Here is a 20,575-nt window from a genome sequence, read left to right as displayed (position 1 = left end):
TCAATGGTTTCAGACCACATGGATCCAAACATGACCCACTAAGCCTCCCAGGCTTTCCAGTGGTTGCTGAAAATGATTGAGGGTTCAAAGCTAAGCTGAGTTGTCCCCTTTAGAGAAACTGGTAGCATAGCATTTGGATCATAAATTAGCAGGGAAGGTCATAGAGAAGTTCCTCCTGCTGAAAGGGAGGCTGCCTGGGAGGGATCGGGCATTGCTCACGAAGATCCTGGGGGGTTCTATGGCTGCCTTTACCCCCTCCGAGCTTCGGCACCCTACCAGAGGACAGTCCTGTCATCAAGACCACAGCCTATCCTTGGAATAATCAGGAAGATCCCACTTGAGTCCTGACCTCGGTGTTCCTAACATAGGGCTTGAAACTTTCCGAAAAGACCCAGATTAGGATCCTGCCAGGGCCCTTGAGGGGCTTCCCATCACACTCTCCGTCATTAGTACCTCTTCTTTTTTAGTTGCTAACTCTCCTTCCTTCTCCTTCCCATTTGTATTCTTCCATCACCCTTCCTTACTCTGCCCTGGCCCTCCCCCACACCCACCTATCCTGGCTGAGAGCCCTCTGGAGAAGGAGTAACTGAGCCAGAAGCCATCCATCCTGATTTCCTCTTGTGTAGTGTTGGCTGTGGGGATTAGAGAACAGGAAGACAAGAGGGAAGCACTGGAGAAAGGTTTTCTCCAGCGTCCTCCTCAAACCTGCTCTACAACTGACATTTTAATTTTCCTGCCAGGAAAAAGATCTTCCAGTTGGAGTTACTCATTCTGATTCTTCCTTCAGTGACTCAGAACTCGACCGGAGGTAATGGCCATGAGGTAGACTCCTTGGGTATTAGATAAGAGACTAAGCAGTGGCCAGGAAGGCGGAGGGACTAGGATTTCCCAGGTTAGCCAGTGTCTCCGTAAAAGGCCTTTGCTGGTCCACCTTGGGAGACAGGTGGTCAGACCTGATTATTGGCGTCAAGTAACAAATATGTCCTTTTACTGACATGTCATGATTACACAAAGATCTTCTACTTTAGAAAAGGAAATTACAAAATACTATGTAAAATTGAAAACACTGGGGGAAAACAACATAGAGAAAAACTACACATGACTTAAGTATATATTATTGAATGCCAGGATAAATGAGCTCAAAGATCAAAACGCCAGATACTCCAGTAATATGTGGAATAAAGTAACAGCATGGTTAATTAGCAAAGGTCAGAAACCTAACTAAATATCAAAGATTAAGTGGAGCGTGGAACTTCTGATCTCGGAGCCGTGAGTTCAAGCCCCAGGTTGGGCATAGAGATTCCTTAAAAAAAAAAAAAAAAAAATGGAGAGAATAGTCAAGAAAGGATTCCAGGCCGTTTCCAGGGGCCCCCGTGCCTACTGTGATACCTTAGTGTTCTTAATGAGAAGCCATGAGAAAAGTGAACAACTTGATGATTGAAAACAAGGAGGGCTCAAAAATAGAAGAGAAATCCAGGGGCAAGAAAGTCAGCCTCAGCTATTACAGGGGAAGATGGTAGGGTGCTCCTACCTAGGGCCCTAAACTGGCTATCCCAAGTCTACAGGCAGATAAACCTGCAGACTTAGATGCACGCATCCAAGAGATTTTAGAAAACATGCACGAGATCGTCTGAGTTAGAAGTCAAAGCTGTTACCATTTTGCCAGGATGAGAAGAGAAACACTGTAACAAGCCCCCCTAAGCAGCGGACCCAAGGCCACTCCAGCCCAGGAGGGTCATGCGTCCAAACTACATCCCTGCCTGTTTTCTCATCCCACCTCCCCAGTCAGGGTTCCTACACCATTACATGAATGCCATGGATTTTTATATATAAAGGTGTTGGGAGAAAAGCAGTCTATCCTGACTTTTCGTTTTTAAGTAGCCTACACCAAATTGAACCTCTCATTGCCCCAATCTCAGTCCGTGGAGAGAAAATATGGACCAGGATGAGGCATTTCCATATACAAACATGGGACAGCTACACTGGTGTTTTACCAACTCTATGTAAGTAGGTGGAAGCAGAGACCACTGAACAGGATTCCATTTCAGTGAAGGAAAAGGCTCAGCAACATGATCTAGTTTAAGCATCCAAGATCTACCAGGCATGATGTGTAATCCCTGGGGGTCTAGAAAGACAGGCCTGCCAACAAAGACATACAGCAGTGTGTGCCGAGAACAATGGGGCACATGTAAGAGAAAGGACAGTGTCTAAGGGAGGGATCTGCCTTATCTGGACAGTCCAAGAACGATAAATAGGAGCCTGCCAGGTGTACAGAATAAAGAAGAAAAGAGACAAAAGAAGGGCATTTCAGGCAGTGGGAACACGCCTGAAATACTATTTGAAAATAGCAAAGACTGCTGGGCTGGACGGGCAAACTAGAAGTAATCAGAAGTGCAAACGTAAAAGGCCCTGTCTGGCCACACTAGGAGCTTGGATTCTATCTCTTGAATGGTGGGAATCACAGACAGATCTGTGATCCAGAAAGTTCGCCTTGGCAGCAATGTGAAGACCAGACTGAGACTTCTGGCGAGACTAGCTCAGCAAGCACAGCTGAAGGCCAAGCGCAGAGGATGTTGCTCATTGCCATGACGTGTTAAGAGCTCATAAGCAAGGACAAAACTACTTGCTTTAGAGCCCTCCTCTGGGGGATAGCGTGGAAAACACTAACTACTAGATAAATCACTCTCCCTTCCCTCTTTTTCTTATTTAGCATCACATTGCACTTCAAAATTTCCTGTCCAGCTTCACCTGCTTTCAACTATTCACAGAGCCCAGTGTTCATGGTGCCACAGGTGAAGATAGAAATGGAGTCAGACTGTGACTTCACAGATGTGGACAGATACGGAAGAGAAACTGACGGCGAGACCACCCTCTAGGACGCAGCTGTGCCCAGACAGGGCTTCCTCTTCACTGTGGGAGGACATGATTGCATCTTCACTGTGAGGTCTGGACCAGACCCCTAACTTCTCTGAGCCAGTTTCCTTATTTGCCAAACAGACGGAGTCATTCCACTTGATAGAAAACTGATCTGTGGATGAAAAGTACTACTTACATGCAAAGCTGTCTCCTTCTTTCTGCAGTTATGCAAACCAACAGAAACATGATACCTTATTTTAAAATGCAGTCCAGGATAGAACTTACAGTGTTTCTTGAAATGAAAACAATGCTTGCCTCCCAAAATATAGCTAAGATAAAGGGGGCAATAATAAATTTTTATTGAAACAAATATCCGTTAGATTTCTTTTTTAAGCTTAGATTTTAAAATATCTAGATGGTCTTGAAAAAAAACATTAAAATGCTCATACTTCAGTAGACCAAAGCTGGAAAATTTGTTTTGCAACTTGACATAGTAAGAAATGTGTAAAAGGCCCTATCTTCTCTTCCCATCTCGGGCAGCTTTCTAAGGCTCCTATGGCAAGTCTGCGCCATCTGCATGCTCTGTGGGCCCAGGGCCAGCACAGACGTGTGACTGGAGCTTCTCCAGACTGAAAAGCCAGTTCCCAAAGTCGGCTAATGAAAGAACCAACACATGAGAGCGAGCAAATGTTTTCAAAATAAAATTGTTCTTGTTAAAATGAAACTTCCAACCACATTACATCAACAAAATGATCCTTTAAATTAATATCATTGGTTTTTCACATTCAGAGTAAGACTTCTTTCTACCCTTGGGTAGATCCTGTCTACAAGTTTTCAATGACCTTGCTCCCAAAGTTAAACTCCCACCCACAGGACCACTCCATGTTAGGCAGTGCTAATGTAAAATATTAGATTATAACTTTGCAGTATTAGATTAGTACTTTAAAGGAATGATTGGAAACAAGTTGGGTAGATTAATAACTCATTAATATAAGCAGCAAACCCTGTCCTCATGAAACTTAATAGCAGTTTGTCTTTAGTCCCCACTTAACAAACACCAACCTTGCTTGTTTAACACCTACTATGTGCCTGACAGCCACAATGCAGCTGACATTTACTTTCTCCAAAACAACTATGGATTTGAATCTTGAGGAAATCACTTTGGTTAGTTACTACATTTACTCACGATGACCAAAGCAGGTGCTTTTTTTCTTCATCCTTTTCTAGTTTTTAAAGACAAACGACACTAGATCGTTAACACTTTGGGTATGAGGACAGCTAATTGCATCTGCGATCCTCAGAGCTTCATACAGTGCCTGGTCCCTAGAAAACTTTAAGTGTTTATTCAGTTAAATCTCAGAGCTCCCTTCCAAGGGATACTGCCAAGAGGTAAAGCTCTAAACCTCTCCCATTAACTGCTCACTCACCCAGAACCATCACCTGAATTTAAGGATAAATTCTGTATTTTCAGCTGCACCAATCCTGGGAGAGCTAACAATCAACCCTTAACATTTCAATTTTAAAACTTGGCTGATTTCCAATAGCACTTTGTCCAAATTAAACTGTAGAAATGTTATGGATTCTGGAGTAAATGTGCTTGATTAATGAAACAAGTTGGAAACTACAATGTTAATTTTTTGTTGTTGTAAATTGATCACTGTAATTTTCACCTTATATGTCATTTATATTTTGTATATACATGAACATTTTAATTTTGACAACTTTTAACAGGTGGACATATTGTTACTTCTCCATGTTCTAGGTCAGAATTTCTTTCCACTTATAACTGTAATTCAATAAAACTTAATCCTGTCTGCTCATCTTGCTCCATGTTTAGTAATTTTGGTCAAGTCAGCAAACATGGGATATGGACATGAGCTAACCCTCACAAAAACATCTCCAGCGGACTATTCTCTTTCATCTCCAGGAAACTATCCAAAGAATAAAGGCTGCGGCAGAAGAACAAAGAGAAGTCAGCTCCCCATTGTTCCTTTCTTTCTACCTGAAGCAGGCTGGAGCAGGAGCAGGAGGATCTGTCTGCTTGGAAGCCAAAATACTCCACGCTGGAAGAGAACAGAGAATACACAGGGGCCTATCCCAGCCTCAAAATATGCACAGCAAATACCTTCCAATCTGTCAAAATCAAACACACACATTGAAAAAATAATTGTATAGAGAGTGGGGCGCCTGAAGGGGGAGGGGGTTGTCAGCAGGCACATCAAGAAGTCCTTTGTAAAGCTAACAATGTGTAAATTCAACTGCATGGTTTAGAAAACACCCAGAATAAGCCTAACCACTTAAATGAATCTTACAGATTAAGCTCCCAGCTTGGCACAGCCTGTTGGGACATTAGACTGAAAGGACTAGACTGGTTTCTCTACAGCTGCGCTTTGTATCAGTTTGTTTAAGGCACAGGATTAGGTGTTACCAAATATAGGAATATTGACACCCGTTACATCTAATGAGAAAAATTAACTACGATTAGGTCACAACCAGGACAGTAGCAGGAAGATACAGTATTTTGGAGAACTCATTCCACACCAGTCAGAAGTGTTTTATTAAAAAAAAAAAAGTGAAACACACAAAAAAACCCCTTTTAATCAGAAAGTCTGATTAAATTCAATGTGAACTCAAGTTCTCAAAAACCCATTGGGGAAAGTCAACAAATACATCTGAGAAAAGCAGGCAGCTGCTGACAAGTCTTTGGTGGAAAAGTAAGTTCATACTTAAACAAGCTGCCCTAATCCTAATGATTATCAAGCCCAAGTTTTGTTTTTCAAAAATAGGTTTCAAGATATCCCAAGGAAACCATACAGACACCCCCAAGAGTACAAAGATATAACAGTGAAGTTTAAGGATAGAGGAAAAGCCAAATATGACAACACACACAAATAATCTATAAAATAAAATAAGCCTTTCAATCCTAGAGGAAAATGGGAAAGCCTCGTGAATATAATACACGTGGGACGAGGACTGATGCGGAACTACCCTAAATATTTTCCCAATGACTAAGCCACGGAATGACAGCTCAGGACACCAATCACAATTAGTTTTACATACCATAGGAATGTAAGTTACAGTAATGTTTTTTTCTACTCAATTATCATTTCTTCCTTTTGACTTTTTTCCTAATTTTCTCTAGCAACATTTTTCCTTTGGTTTGACCAGTTGAACTCAAAAGGCTTGGAACCTAAAGTGAGTATCAACTCTTATTGAAATAGCACTTAGGAAATGCAATCCTAGAAAAGGCAGATTTTAACTGAAGTGGCTTGACCCAGTTAAGCACCCGCTCTCAATGGGACGATGTCCTCCACGTTCATCACCAGGTGAACGGCTTCCCTTGGCCGGCTCCCACGACCCAGCAGGAGGCACGGCAGAGCCATGTGCACTGGCAGCCCCCCGCCATTTCTGCTTTCAATAAATACAAAAAGCATCATTTTAAACCCTTTCAGTAAAATAAATAAAAAATATTGCATTTCTATTGGCCTGTTCCGCCTCTCTGACCGGCTTGGAGTGGTGTTCGTGACAGAAGACACAACAGTTAATTGGTTGCTACTCCACGCTCCTTAGGCTTCAATACTTCCCGCTCTTCAAGCCTCAGCACCTTTTTTGCGGCAATAATGGTATTCTTCATCAGCATTGCCACTGTCATGGGACCAACACCCCCAGGGACTGGAGTGATGTAACCGGCTTTCTTTTTGACTCCTACATAGAAACAGGATGGGTAGACTGCCTTAATTATGGCAAAGGAAATGTATGCATCTTAATGTGCCGTGGAAGCAGTCAAAGAAAAAGAATATATATAAGCACCTTCGTAAGCCTCAAACTCATTAAAAAAAAAAAAAAAGTCCTATCTACATTACTCAGGGGTAAAGGCTTTTGAACATACTAAAAAAAGAACATGCATGTAATACGAGTTGTTCAATGAATATTTATACATCTAAATAACCTATAACTTACCATCCATACTTTTCCTCCCTATTAAATCAGTTTGAAAAGAAACACCTCAATGGGTTAACTCTATGTGAGGTATAACTATATTTATTCTATTATATTATATTCTATTTATTCTAATACCTGCCTACAACATTTTCTTACTTTTATTTACTATTTATTGATTATATTTATTTAACTATACTGTTTGCCCAAAGCACCAAAGCCAAGTAATTTTATGGAAAGTGAGAAGTAAGATTTTTTCTAACCCAATCTTAAAGGAAAAATACTTAGATACCTAGGCTTGTGTCTGATTGCTTTATTAGAAATAAAAACTAGAAAGGGGCGCCTGGGTGGGCTCAGTCGTTAAGCGTCTGCCTTCGGCTCAGGTCATGATCCCAGGGTCCGGGGATCGAGCCCCGCATCAGGCTCCCTGCTCAGCAGGAAGCCTGCTTCTCCCTCTCCCACTCCCCCTGCTTGTGTTCCTGCTCTCGCTGTCTCTCTCTCTGTCAAATAAATAAATAAAATCTTTAAAAAAAAAAAAAAGAAATAGAAAACTAGAAATAGGTTTACCAGCCCAAAATTGAGATAAACATGATAACTTAAGAACTGAAAGGAGAAATCTACTAGTATATTTCAAAATCCAGGAACGTGGCTCTTTCCTGGACCATTTTTAACATTCCAGGTCTGTGATCTCTCCTCTCAATGTGAAAATGATAAATCTGTAACACCTTCTAGGAGACTCAATGGTTTCAGAAAGTCAACTCATTAAATTTTTAGACATGTTAAAAGTGATGAAGTCGTTTTAATTATGAAGTAACCCTAAGGAAAGAACAAACACCTCCCTGAAAAGTTTATACCCGGTCCCCATAATTTTATGATATAAACAATTAAAATGGTTCTAGAATGACTATAATTTAAGTTTCTCTTAATTCATGTGGAATGCATTTTGAATTACCAGAGTAACATAAGATGGTTTTATTTTTGCTTTTTTTTTTTTAAAGTAATTTCTACCCCCAACACACAACCCTGAGATCAAGAGTCACATGCTCCACGGACTGAGCCAGCCAGGTGCCCCCAGAGTAACGTAAGTTAAAAGTAAATGATCTGTCCTAAATGTCCATTAAAGGTAGTATTTACTGATTTTATATTTTAAGAAAATTATACCATTTACCTTCAAAGTCCACATCTCCAACTAACTTGGGTTTAGCAGTGATGGGATCTTGAACTCTATTTATTCCCACATCGATGACTGCAGCTCCCTCCTTGATCATATCTGCTGTGATCAGATTTGGAATGCCTGCAAACGGAGAGAGGAATGAGAGGAATGATCACTAGTCCTGAAAGGAAGATTCTACTTGTCAGAGTCTTATCTGATTTCAATTTTAAGAGACCTGGAAGAACTAATTAGCTTGTTTGATGAAAACCTGTAAAAACCATTAGCCAAGAAACCACTGAAACTCCATACAGTAAACAGACATATTCAGAGGTTTTTGAAGCAACATTCACCCATCAAGTCAAGATTGGAAGGCCAGAAACCAAGGCCGCACGCACCGTTCTTGCCTCATCTCTATGGGCCGCATACAATATCACGGCTAGGAGAATGGTGAATGGGGTGGCACAGAGGCAGGCAAATTCTAAGATAAGAGGTCTGTCTTCACCCTTCTGAGGTGAGGCCCTTCCCTCCCCTCCCTGGGGTTCCTACCTGCAGCAGAGACCACAATGTCTGCAAGAACCGTGTGCTTCTTCAGTTGCTCTTTGGGGGTGTATCGATGAGATATTGTCACAGTGGCGTCACCTAGGAATTAAAAAATACACGTCTTGATTTCTGAATCAAAGCTGAGATTGGATTAGGTCTCGACTAGGCAACCCATTTTAGAAATTCACCAACTCTGAAGCAGTAATTGACTTAATTCGTGTACCATATTTTCTGGACAGCTAAGTACCAGTTACTTTTGAGCAATTAATACCTAGTTTCTTTTATTTTTTTAATCTAAATTCAATTAATTAACATAGAGTATATTATTAGTTTCAGAAGTAGAGTTCAGTGATTCATCACTTACATATAACACCCAGTGCTCATTCCATCAAGTGCCCTCCTTAATGCCCATCACCCAGTCACCCCATCCCCCCACCCACCTCCCTTCCAGGAACCCTCCGTTTGTTTCCTGTAGTTAAGAGTCTCTTATGGTTTGTTTCCCTCTCTGATTTCATATTTTATTTTTCCCTCCCTTTCCCTAAGATCCTGTTTTGTTTCTTAAATTCCACATGAGTGAACTCTTAAGATAATTGTCTTTCTCTGACTGACTTATTTCACTTAGTATAATACCTTCTAGTTCCATCCACATGGTTGCAAATGGTAAGATCTCTTTTTTGATGGCTGCGTAATATTCCATTGTATATATATACCACCTCTTCTTTATCCATTCATTTGTCAGTGGACATTTGGGCTCTTTCCAGAGTTTGGCTACTGTGGACATTGGGGTGCAGGTGCCTCTTTGGGTCATTATGTTTGTATTCTTTGGGTGAATACCCAGTTTCTTCTAACTTTTATCCCCTCATCCTAGCTCCACCCTTTGGAATCATTTAAAATTAAATTTATTCCTTATCCTATTTGGCAGCCTTTCAAGAATCTTACCTTTCCTAAGCAAAATATCACTAGAATTATTCAAGGTTTAAATTTTTTTTTCTATCAAGTGACACAGAATGGGATACTATGACTGTTTCTTAGTTCAAACTATCAAAGCCATAACTGAAAATGTCTAATTGCCTACAACCATGCTTACATTCAAAACTCAAATATATTTCTGAGGCATATCCATTTCTGTACTAGTTCCCTAATAAATGAATATAAATTGTCTCAGGTGACAGGAGGAGTTCAGCTTCTCCTAAAAAGATTACTCCCCAAATATCTGCTAACAAAATTACAACAAATACAAATACAAAGTTTAACAAACACAGGACACCCTGCAGAGGTTCGCACATAAGGGAGCAGGGAACACTCCTCTGAAAGCCGTTTCCTTACCTCCAGGACGTTCGTGCGCCCCATCTGTGTGGAGCAGCATGGCAATGGGCATTCCAACATTTTTTGACCTCCCAGCCACAACCACATTCTTCCCTAGGGTTGGAATGCCTATGAAGAAATATATATATTTACATGAAAAGGAGTACCAGACTATGCTAGAAGGAGCACCAAAGAAGGCAGACAGAGGTCCTAGGACATGAATCTAACTGTGATAAGGAAGGGAGTTACTAAGCTTGTTGCCTCAACAGTCAAGGGGGCCCATCACTTGCTACACATCCTGAAGACTAAAAGAACATGAGAGAAAGCACCCTGGAAGCTACAAAATACTATATGAGTGTGTACTATCAACCCAATGAAACCTTATGTTTCCTTTGCGGAGGCTTCTGGATTAAGTCGCAACAAAGTCAATAGAGGCAACCACAGGGAGAGGCAGGCTCTGGGGGCAGGACTGGAGGACGTGGGGCCCAAGTGTCCACTCTGCAACTGTAGGCACTGTTACCACTGGCGAGTACTGGTTTCATGATCCTAACACATACATAGTTGTATGACTATGGGATATACCTACCAGTTCGCTTAATTATTTCCCAGACACCCCACGGGGTAGCCGGTAACATGGAGTACTGGTCCAGACACATTCGCCCTACGTTAATGACATGAAAGCCATCAACATCCTTGTCTGGGGAAACAGCGTTGCAGATCTTTCGCTCGTCGATGTGCTCTGAAAGAGAGATCAGAGCAGCGGCCTGAGGTCACTGTCACCTAGTTGGCACCGCCTGACTCCAGCTTAGCTGGTTTATCGTGCAAACCCGTTCCCCTTCCACGACAGGCCTCCATGATTGACTTCTTGGTCTGCACAGAAGGAACACACACCAAGCAAAGCCAAATGCCAGCATCAAAGGCAGTATCCTCTTGTACAGCTGCTTCCCTCCACTGCCATTTTGTATCGAGATCTCAATTCCGAGTCAAGGAGTAATTGGTATTCTGAGTAGGTCGGTGCATACTTAGTAAAATATTCACTCTCTCGAGTTTACCTCCCCTTTAAGTCAGATCCACGAGGGGCCAGGTGTATAAAGTAGCTAAGAATCCTCTACTCCTCAGAAATCATTCTAAGTGATAGAGTCCAAAACTCACCTGGAAGAGGCAGCTGAACAAGGAGGCCATCTACATTATCATCATTATTTAGTTTATTGATTAAATTCAACAGTTCTTCCTCTGAAATTGAAGCTGGTTTCACAATTGTCTCACTGTTGATTCCTATAAGAAAATTCCAAGGTTAAAAAAAAATATCGAGGCATTTAATGAGCAACGCTATGTTGCCTGCCATGGTATTCTAACATAGAGGTTCTTTATCACACCCAACCCTGGTAGCTAAAAAGCCCCAGTCAGTTCCCAAGGCACCTAAAAAATTAACTTCACAAATATACACTCTAGAGAACGCTGGCTCAACAATTATCTACATTATTCTACACTATCCTCATGAGCTTCAATTTACAGAAAAGGAGGCAGAGGCTCAGCAAAATTGAAACACAAGCCATCTAGTGATGAAGGCAATCCTTCCAGTTCTGGAGTCCATGTTCTTTCCACTGCACTGTGCTTCCTCCCAGTGTCTTAAAAAGCCATAGCTTGCCATTTTCTAGAGTTTCTAAAGATTTTTCAAAGAAAAGGGCAGGAGGCCTCAATGCTGTGATACCAAGGACTCATGGCCCAGTCAATGGCCCAGCCACCCCAGTGGTTTTCACAGCCTTTCAGAAGGAAGGGCACCCAGGTCTCATACCACCGACCCACAGGGGAGCAGGAAGAGGCAGAGCCAAGCCCACGCACCTGAGGTCTACCGTCACACAGAGTCTGTGGTAGTGCGAGACCTCGAACACGAACCTCCCATCACCCAGACCCTCAGCTTTTGCATTCCAAACTCTAACCACTGCGTAATTTTTTTTTAAGATTTATTTTTATTTATTTTAAAGAGAGAGAGCATGTGAGCAGGGGGAGGGGCAGAGGGAGAGAGAGAGAAAATCCTCAAGCAGACTCCCTGCTGAGTGCGGAGCCTGATGTGGGGCTCAATCCCAGGACCCTGAGACCATGACCTGAGCTGAAATCAAGAGTCGGCCACTTAACTAACTGAGTCACCTAGTTGCTCCCCACTGCATGATTCAATTGGCTGTGGACCCAGTTGGTAGAGAAGCCAAAAGCTATTTCCCAGAAGTCAGTCATTTCCTTCAAACCTAGGACTGTGTTCTAGGTCACATCACTGAGGCCTCCTCAACCAAATGCTCAAACATCTCAGCCAGACTCTCATGTCTGTCAAGGAAAACAAATATAAAATGTGTTCAAGGTCCCTTGTCTAATGTTAAGACTAAAGACAGAATTTAGCTTATATTCCAGAAGACACGGAGAACACCAACCATATTCCTTCCATCCTAGTCTATAAGCCTCCCCAGCAGATAGGCCTAATTTCTTTATGACCACATTTTGGATACAGTTCAATCCCATCAGCCTCCTCTGCTTGAGTCTTCTAAGCAGAAGAAAGACTCATGAGTGCCAATGGAGTTTGCATCAGATAAGCCACAATTTGACGGCAGCCAGGGTCTGCGAGTGACACATACCCACTTCTGCAGCAGCCCGGGTTTTGTTGAGGACGTAGGAGTGACTTGCAGGATTCTCGCCCACCAGAACCACACTCAGGTGCGGCCGCTTGTTGCCCGAAGCCACCCATTCTTCCACCTCCTGCCACACTTCCCGCTTGATCTGCTGGGCCAGCTTCCTTCCAGAAATGACAACGGCTTCATTTCTGCAGAAGGCAACAACAGTCACAAAACCAAACAGCTTAAATTTTTGTGAAAAGTAAAGATCAGACTCCAAAAAAAAAAAAAAAAAAAAAAGGCTTATTAAACACCCCAAACTTAAAGAGTAGATTAAAACACACGGTGCCTAAGCTGAGGGACAACAGAAATCTGAAGGGCAGTTTCAGAGTGGTAAATCTGTGTCCAGCTACATGTTTGGGGAGATAACGTTGACTGAAATACTATCATTACCCTGAAGCTTGGAGAGGTTAAGTGAGTGACAGCTAGTACTTGGCAAAGCTGGCCCTCATACCCAGCTCAGTCTGAATCCAGAGTCCAGGCTCTTACCACTACACCATCTGGACCCCTGATCACTGACACATTGATAGACCCCTCCCCCCCAAAAAAAGCTTTCCACTGTTTTAATTTGCATTGTTTTATTTGACCCGTCACCACTATGAGGTTAGTGTTTCCTATATGCTTATATACCATTTTGTAGTTTGTGTTTTGCCTAAGTTATTAGCATCCAGCCATGTGTTTCAAACCATTTCCCAGTTAAGGCAATTGGCTTTTAATTTCTTTTTTTTTAAAGATTTTATTTATTTATTTATTTGATAGAGAGAAAGACAGCGAGAGAGTGAACACAAGCAGGGGGAGTGGGAGAGGGAGAAGCAGGCCTCCTACTGAGCAGGGAGCCCGATACGGGACTCGATCCCAGGACTCTGGGATCATGACCTGAGCCGAAGGCATCCGCTTCACCGACTGAGCCACCCAGGCGCCCCTGGCTTTTAATTTCTATGATGCTTTCAAATATATAAATTATGTTATGCAATTAAACAAATAGACAATGTTCTGGACAGATCAAACCTCAAAATTACCACTGCTCCCCACAGCCCCTCCTGGAGAAGACTTTCCCAGTAAGAATAAGGAGGTTCCATGCCATGGGTGGCAGTGTGCTCTACCCCAGGACCCCAGTGGCCCACCCACAGCTGACAGATCAGGAATGACTATCGGACACCAAGGACAATTTCTAGGCCAGCCAGCGGTCCAGTTGGTGCACAAGCTCAGAGCAACAGGAGCAGTGGTAAACTAGCCTGGTAAGAGCTTCTCCCTGAAACACATTCACACACTAGAACCACAGAGGACCTGTTGGTGGGAGGAGCTGAAGACAGACATAGAAAAAAAGTAGAGACAGAGAGAATAGAAGTCACAGTCATGGTAGGACAGAGCAAGAGATGCGGAAACTGCTACTGATGGGGCAACGAGAAAACTCAGGGTCTAGAAGAACCTCCAGTTCCCAAAACCATGTTCCGATCTCTGAAAGACCACTTCTTCCCAATAAGAACTGTTTATGCAGCTCTTCCTGGGTTCTAATGTGGAAGATTCCTGGTTTTCTTATTTCCATACATGGCCTTATAATAAAGTTCCCAATACTTAATGTAGGATGAGCAACTGCTCTTTTAGCATAAAGGTCTAGTGGAAATAAGTCTTCCCCTTTTGTTTCCTTTCTGTCTTCAGTATCACAAAGAATCCTTCAATCTCAAGACCAATGAAACACACAGTTGTCTGAAATATTGAAAAAGTTTCCCCTAATAGCACATATTTAATTCTCAGGGATAACACCAAGGTACTCGATATCCTGTATGGTCAGATATGATTCATTCTTTTTTTTTTTTAGATTTTATTTTTAAGTAATCTCTACGCCCAACATGGGGCTTGAACTTAGAAACCCGAGATTATGAGTCGTACGCTCCACCAACTGAGCCAGCCAGGTATCATTCATTCTTAAGACCACTGTTAATTAAAATGGAATTTTATTTTATCTTTTTTAAAGATTTTATTTATTTATTTGACAGAGAGAGACAGCGAGAGAGGGAACACAAGCACGGGGAGTAGGAGAGGGAGAAGCAGGCTCCCCGCCGAGCAGGGAGCCTGACGCGGGGCTCAATCCCAGGACTCTGGGATCATGACCTGAGCCAAAGGCAGACACAACGACTGAGCCACCCAGGCACCCCTAAAATGGAATTTTAAAGCTTCAAAAGTCTTTAAACCTTCCATGCTTCTTTTCCATTAAGATTAAACACCTACTTTAAACCAGATTGAAATGTCTTATATATAAAGCAGTAATTTTATATCTAAACTTTATATTAATTTGTATTTGTATCTTGGGAGCTTTAAAAAGATAAAATTTTATAGCAAACAGCACTTTCACCCAAATTTTATGTAATGATACCAGCATAGCACAAAACATATAATAGCATTTCACATACACCCATGGTATATTAAGGAACTGAAAACATGTTAACATTCACAAATCAATTTTAAAACTAGAGTTGAAGGGGACTTCATTCAAAGGGCTTTGGACACAAACACCTCTGGCAACACTCCTGGGAAATAGCCCCAGTACAGAAATATATTCCCAACCCTGCAATGCTGTAGAATGAAAGATTACTTTAAAAGAGCTTATGACAATGATTTATAATGAATGAAATAACATATATAAAGTGCAAGGCATATATATTCAATAAAAATTAATTTCTTACTCTCTTCTGTTGGTTAGATTTACAAACACACACGCCGCATATCCTTAATATATAACATATATATTTACTTACTCATAAGGATATGTGTGTAAACATATATACACACATATAAATATTCAGTAAAGTCTTAAATCACATTTCCTTAAAAAGTTCCTTTTGAGGTGGCTAGTGAATTAAGCTCAGGTTGTGATCTCAGGGTTGTGTGCAGGGCCCTGTCAGGCTCCACCCTTGTCTCTCTCCCTCTGCTCCTCCCCCACCCCACCCCACACTCTCTGACTCTCTCAAATAAATAAATAAAATATTTTTTAAGGAATTGAAAGTCATGAACTTAGACAAAATGGTAGCAGCACATTTGGGCTAAGACTAATCTACTACAGTTAAAAACAGAGGGGGCGCCTGGGTGGCTCAGTTGGTTAAAGCGACTGCCTTCGGCTCAGGTCATGATCCTGGAGTCCCTGGATCGAGTCCCGCATCCGGCTCCCTGCTCGGCAGGGAGTCTGCTTCTCCCTCTGACCCTCCCCCTTCTCATGTGCTCTCTCTCTCATTCTCTCTCTCAAATAAATAAATAAAATCTTTAAAAAAAAAAAATAAATAAAATAAAATAAAATAAAAACAGAGGGTTCTGGGAGAACCCAGTGTTCCAAGTCCCAAAGGCAGGTTCTGGATGTTACGCCAATTAGCTTTAAAAAAAAAACTGTCAAAGAGCAACTAGAACCAAAAGCAAAGCAACAACACAATGAGTATCTTCTGTAATATCAGCTGTTTTAGCCCTCCTCTGCATATACAACTCTGCAAAATGTGAAACAGTCCTGCCAGTGAGTCATTACCTCATTTCCCATCATCTCTTTTGCCAAAGGGCAGATAAAGTAACTGCTACCTCAAAAGAAACAGAAATAAAGGCTCAGCTCAGTCCCACAGGGAATCCAAAATGTATTAACTATATTAGCTAACACTTATGTAGGAATTAAATGCTTTTCACAGATGTGTTTAATAATGGGTTAAAATTACGAATGAGAATAAAATAAAATGAGTGAACAGATGAAAAAAGTCACAAGGACTGTTCAAATAAAATTCAAAATCCAGCTCAGTAGCATCTTCGCTTTCCTAATTCAATAGCGTACAACACTATAATTTTCCATAAAAACAATTATCAGGTGCATTTTACAGTTTATGATCAGGTTATTCTGGAAAGGGTTCGGTTATCTACTAATTAATTACATACAAAGGGGGATGGAACTAACATCTATTAAACACTAGGTATTTTGCGGGCGCCTGGGTGGCTCAGTCGGTTAAGCGACTGCCTTCGGCTCAGGTCATGATCCTGGAGTCCCGGGATCGAGTTCCAAGTTCCACATCGGGCTCCCTGCTCAGCACGGGGTCTGCTTCTCCCTTTCCCACTCCCCGTTTGTGTTCCCTCTCTCGCTGTGTCTTTCTCTGTCAAATAAATAAATAAAATCTTTAAAAAACACTAGGTATTTTGCTATGAGTTTTACATACATTACTCTCATTTACCTTGGGGTTATTATACTAACTATAATACTATTATACTATTATTATACTATAATAGTATAATAGTATACTGTTATACTACAGAAAGGGAAAGTGAGGACAGTAGAAACAAGATTCAAACACAAACCTCTGCCTCCAAAGTCCATTTTTCCCTATACCCCAGTCTACTATAGTACTCTCTCTCCAACCACGAGTTTATGTTCCTGAAACCCTCCCCCCTCAAAAGGAATTCATGCAGACTCATAAAAGATATTGTTTTACATTTACTAGCCAGCAGTGATCAAAGCAATACAAGGAAACCGTAAATACCATAGTATTGCCTTCAGAGATATGGAAGTCTACTTGTTCATTCAGAAACGTTAGTGAAAGGAGGGCATCTGTTACTGGAGAGTGAACTGGTCCAGTTTTCTAGGTGATGAATTAGAGGATCTTTACAAATCTCTTCAATCATGAAAGCCACAGGCACACGTGGCCAGAACTCAGGAAGGGAGCAGCGGGGAAGAGAACAGACAGTAATGAGGGATGGGGCTGAAAGGCAGGTCAGGGTCAGAACAAGAAAAGCCCTGAGTGTCCCGGGTCTTCTTTCAAGAACGCATTAATCCTCATTCTGTGCTACGACAGCATCTTGGCAATGTTTCTAACATTTTTTTTTACACTGAGTGGAAAGTACACACGTGTTCTGCCCCTTGACAGGTAAGGGAGTTCGACTAGGAAAGAGGACTTATGATCATCCCTGAATTCACACAGCCTAGCCAAGTGCCAAGATGAAAGAAGGGGCTGCTATAACAGGGCTCAGCTCGCTGGCAACGCAAAGGCTCTAAAGATGGGCGAGGGAGTGCGCAGATTTAGGAGAGAAAGCACAGGCCCCCAGAAGACTCTTCAACCTAGGTTTAAGAATGGGAGTTTGAAGTCCAGAAAGATCAGGAAAAACCCATTACCTCCCTAAGAAAAGGCAAACAGAGCTCTTCTCTCCTCCTCTCGGGTTTTTTTCCCTTCAATTTACCAGCCTGGCAGTGACTAGCTCCGGGTGGACCGCATCAAAGCCCTGGTGACCCCAGCACATTTATTCTCTTGGCAGGGGAAGGGGCAGCTTGGAGAGCTGCGGAAGCCACATCCACCTCCCGAAGGAGGAGGGAAGAGCTGGTACCCGGCGAGCAAGCCGGCTCTGGGATTTCATCAGACTGCACCAACCTCCTCTGCCGCTAGGATCCCGACGCGCACTGAAGGCTGCTCATTCAGAGTCCTTCCCGGCGCTCGCCGAAGCGTATGCTCTGCTTGGCCAAGCGGCTCGGCAACACCGCCAAGGGCGGCCGGCAGGTTCTGGCCGGTAACCTCCGTACGGTTCCGCGTAAATCCGGGCGCCCCAGAGCCCGCCTGCACCGTGGGCCCCGTCCCGCGTACGGACTGACCCCGAGAGAGGGCGACGCCCCGGGGCTGCAGAGACCGGCTCCCTCTGAAAGGCGGGCTCCGGGCGTCAGCCCGCCCCACGGAGCGAGCGCTCAGGTCGCAGACTGCGGCCGCGCTCGGCTGCCACGTCGCCCCGTCACCGTCCGGGACAGAGATGCTCGGTAGAACGTCCCTCGGCGCCCCTTCGGAGCCCGGGCGGCCCCCCACCCTCGGTTCCCCTCGGCTTTCGGCGCTGACCCAGCTCCCGGACCCTCTTACCGAACTACCGAGACGTGGAAGGGGCGATGACGGAGGCGGCAGCTCTGCGCGGGCCCGAGCAGCCGGGTGGCCAACGTGGACACGACGGAAACAGCAGCCATCACCCGCGCCAAGGTCCGCGCCAGGAGAGAAGCGCGCGCGCGGGCCGTGCAGTTATACCGCGGCCGCGTGGCAGGCCCCGCCTCCCGCCCGCACCCATTGGCCACTTCCCAGCAAAGCCCTGCTTGTGATTGGAGCAAGAAGAGCCAGCAGGGGAGCCCTAGAAGGCTCTGAAGCCCCGGTAGCCTGCAGAGATTGGCCGAGGAAGGCAAGCCCCTGCCCGACGCAGCGGGTGTCACGGAGGCCTGGCCAGCACGAGTGAGAGTTTGTTCATTCATTGCTTGAAGAAATACCTGAGCGCCTACTGTGTGCCAGGCAGCATAAAAAGTGGATAAAAAGATAGGCAAATAGAAGAATGATGGAGTTAGAAAGAAACTATTTGACGAAATCATAGGAAAAACGGATCATCAATGGATGTCAAAACAACTGGATGAAACTGGATGAGGAACAGGTATGTACTTACTGGGTTGCCAGATCTTGCAAGTAAAAATACAAGACACTCAATTAAATTTGAATTTTAGATAAATAATTTAGGAGGAGGGGTCATACTTGTAGTAGGATAGTATTCGATGGTCATCTGAGATTAAAATTAAACCGGGCTTCCTGTATTTTATCTGGCTACCCTTTTTGCATAGTGTATCTCTCCCACAAAATACTTATTAATAGTAAGGGGGGGGGGCGCCTGGGTGGCTCAGTCGTTAAGCGTCTGCCTTCGGCTCAGGTCATGATCCCAGAGTCGTGGGATCGAGCCCCGCATCGGGCTCCCTGCTCGGCGGGAAGCCTGCTTCTCCCTCTCCCATTCCCCCTGCTTGTATTCCCTCTCTCGCTGTGTCTCTCTCTGTCAAATAAATAAAATCTTTAAAAAAAAATAGTAAAGGGGGAAAATAGTAAATTTACAAAGGGAAACCTGAAAGTCATGACCTTAAACGAGTGATCAAAGTTAACACCATCGGTAATGGAACAGACACGCATTATGATGCATTAAGGAGGACACATCACTTCCTAACTCTTCACAAGTCTGAAAATTGAATGAAGTGATTTTTTCCTAAACCATTAAGTCCCCTAAAAACTATTACAGATTTTTCATTTACACACTGAGAGGAGAGAACAAAGACCTGGAATATTAAAACAGTCTAGGAAAAACCCATATTCCTGAAATTTTGGAATATACTAGTGGATCTTAATCTAATCACAAGGAAGTATCAGACAAGCCCAAACTGAGAGACATTCTACAAGAAAAGCAGCCTGTACTCTTTGAAAAATGTCAAAGTCATGAAAAACAAAGCATGAGGAACTGTTCTAGATTAGAGAAGTCTAGACATGACAAATGTAATGTGTGATTTGGAACCAAAAAAATTATTTTTCTTTCTCTTTATTTCATTTTTCTTTTCTTTTTTTTTTAAGATTTTATTTATTTGAGAGAGAGAGGAAGTGAGAGCAAGTGAGCCTGAGCGGAGTGAGGGGCAGAGGGAGAAGAAGATCCATGCTGAGCAGGGATCCCAACACGGGACTCGATCCCAGCACACTGGGATCATGACCTGAGCCAAAGGCAGCCACTTAACTGACTGAGCCACCCAGGTGCCCTCTTTATTTCATTTTTCTTTTTCCTTTCTCTTTGCTGTAAAGGATATTACAGGACAATTGGCAAAATATTAATAAAGTCTGTAGATCAGCTAATAGCATGGTATTAGTGTTAATTTCCTGCTTTACTTAACCATATTGTGGTTACATAAAAGAATGTACTTGGCTTTAGAAATAAAGAGACATCATGTCTTCAAATGGTTCAGAAAAAATATATATATATAATATAACATAGCATAATATAATACAGTTGACCTTTGAATAACTGGGGGGTTATGAGTGCACACCCCCACCTAGTCAAAAATCCTCATATCACTTTTGACTCCCCAGAAACTTAACTACTAATATCCTACTATTGACCAAAAGCTTTACTGATAACATAAACAGTCAATTAACATGTATTTTATGTTATATGTATTATATCCATATATTTTTTTACAATACAGTAAGCTAGAGAGAGGCCTCTGGGTGGCTCTGTTGGCTAAGTGTCTGCCTTCGGCTCAGGTCATGATCCCAGGGTCCTGGGATTGAGTGCCACATCAGGCTCCTTGTTCATCGGGGAGCCTGCTTCTCTCTCTGCCTCT

At 42.9% G+C, this 20,575-nt stretch overlaps 2 protein-coding genes across 6 annotated transcripts in view; one reads left to right on the top strand and one right to left on the bottom strand.

Moving 5' to 3' along the window:
- Positions 1–4,676, top strand: part of SLC4A5 (solute carrier family 4 member 5) — a 103,618-nt gene extending 98,942 nt beyond the window's left edge. For 3 of the 5 annotated variants that reach the window (XM_031030178.2, XM_081833716.1, XM_081833715.1), the window contains 2 exons: positions 741–808; positions 2,711–4,676. In XM_031030178.2, the coding sequence (XP_030886038.1) occupies positions 741–808; positions 2,711–2,876 (234 nt within the window). In that variant the 3' untranslated portion in view covers positions 2,877–4,676. Of the gene's footprint in view, positions 1–740 lie in introns of all 5 variants that reach the window. The other 2 variants (XM_031030179.2, XM_081833717.1) reach the window with 2 other exon arrangements.
- On the bottom strand, positions 3,545–18,467 carry MTHFD2 (methylenetetrahydrofolate dehydrogenase (NADP+ dependent) 2, methenyltetrahydrofolate cyclohydrolase). The gene is made up of 8 exons (XM_006735304.3): positions 18,312–18,467; positions 12,418–12,602; positions 10,946–11,068; positions 10,380–10,532; positions 9,815–9,922; positions 8,495–8,587; positions 7,964–8,089; positions 3,545–6,561 (listed from the first exon to the last, which is right to left on the bottom strand). The coding sequence occupies exons 1-8, from the start codon at positions 18,410–18,412 to the stop codon at positions 6,398–6,400; spliced, it is 1,053 nt and encodes a 350-aa protein (XP_006735367.2). The 5' UTR covers positions 18,413–18,467; the 3' UTR covers positions 3,545–6,397.
- Between the last annotated feature and the right edge of the window lie 2,108 nt (positions 18,468–20,575).

This window comes from Leptonychotes weddellii, chromosome 10 (genome assembly GCF_054177405.1).
Source record: "Leptonychotes weddellii isolate Sample4059 chromosome 10, ASM5417740v2, whole genome shotgun sequence".
Lineage (NCBI taxonomy): Eukaryota > Metazoa > Chordata > Mammalia > Carnivora > Phocidae > Leptonychotes > Leptonychotes weddellii.
This window is presented reverse-complemented; position numbering and strand designations above follow the sequence as displayed.

What these genes read in the sequence shown, in the direction of transcription:
- MTHFD2 (XM_006735304.3), bottom strand. Translation starts at nt 18,412, where the DNA reads ATGGCTGCTGTTTCCGTCGTGTCCACGTTGGCCACCCGGCTGCTCGGG. An exon ending in CCGGGCTGCTGCAGAAGTGG is followed by an intron (nt 11,069 to 12,417) that starts GTATGTGTCACT and finishes ATTTTCTTATAG; the next exon opens with GAATCAACAGTGAGACAATT. An exon ending in GGAAATAATTAAGCGAACTG is followed by an intron (nt 9,923 to 10,379) that starts GTAGGTATATCC and finishes ATTTCTTCATAG; the next exon opens with GCATTCCAACCCTAGGGAAG.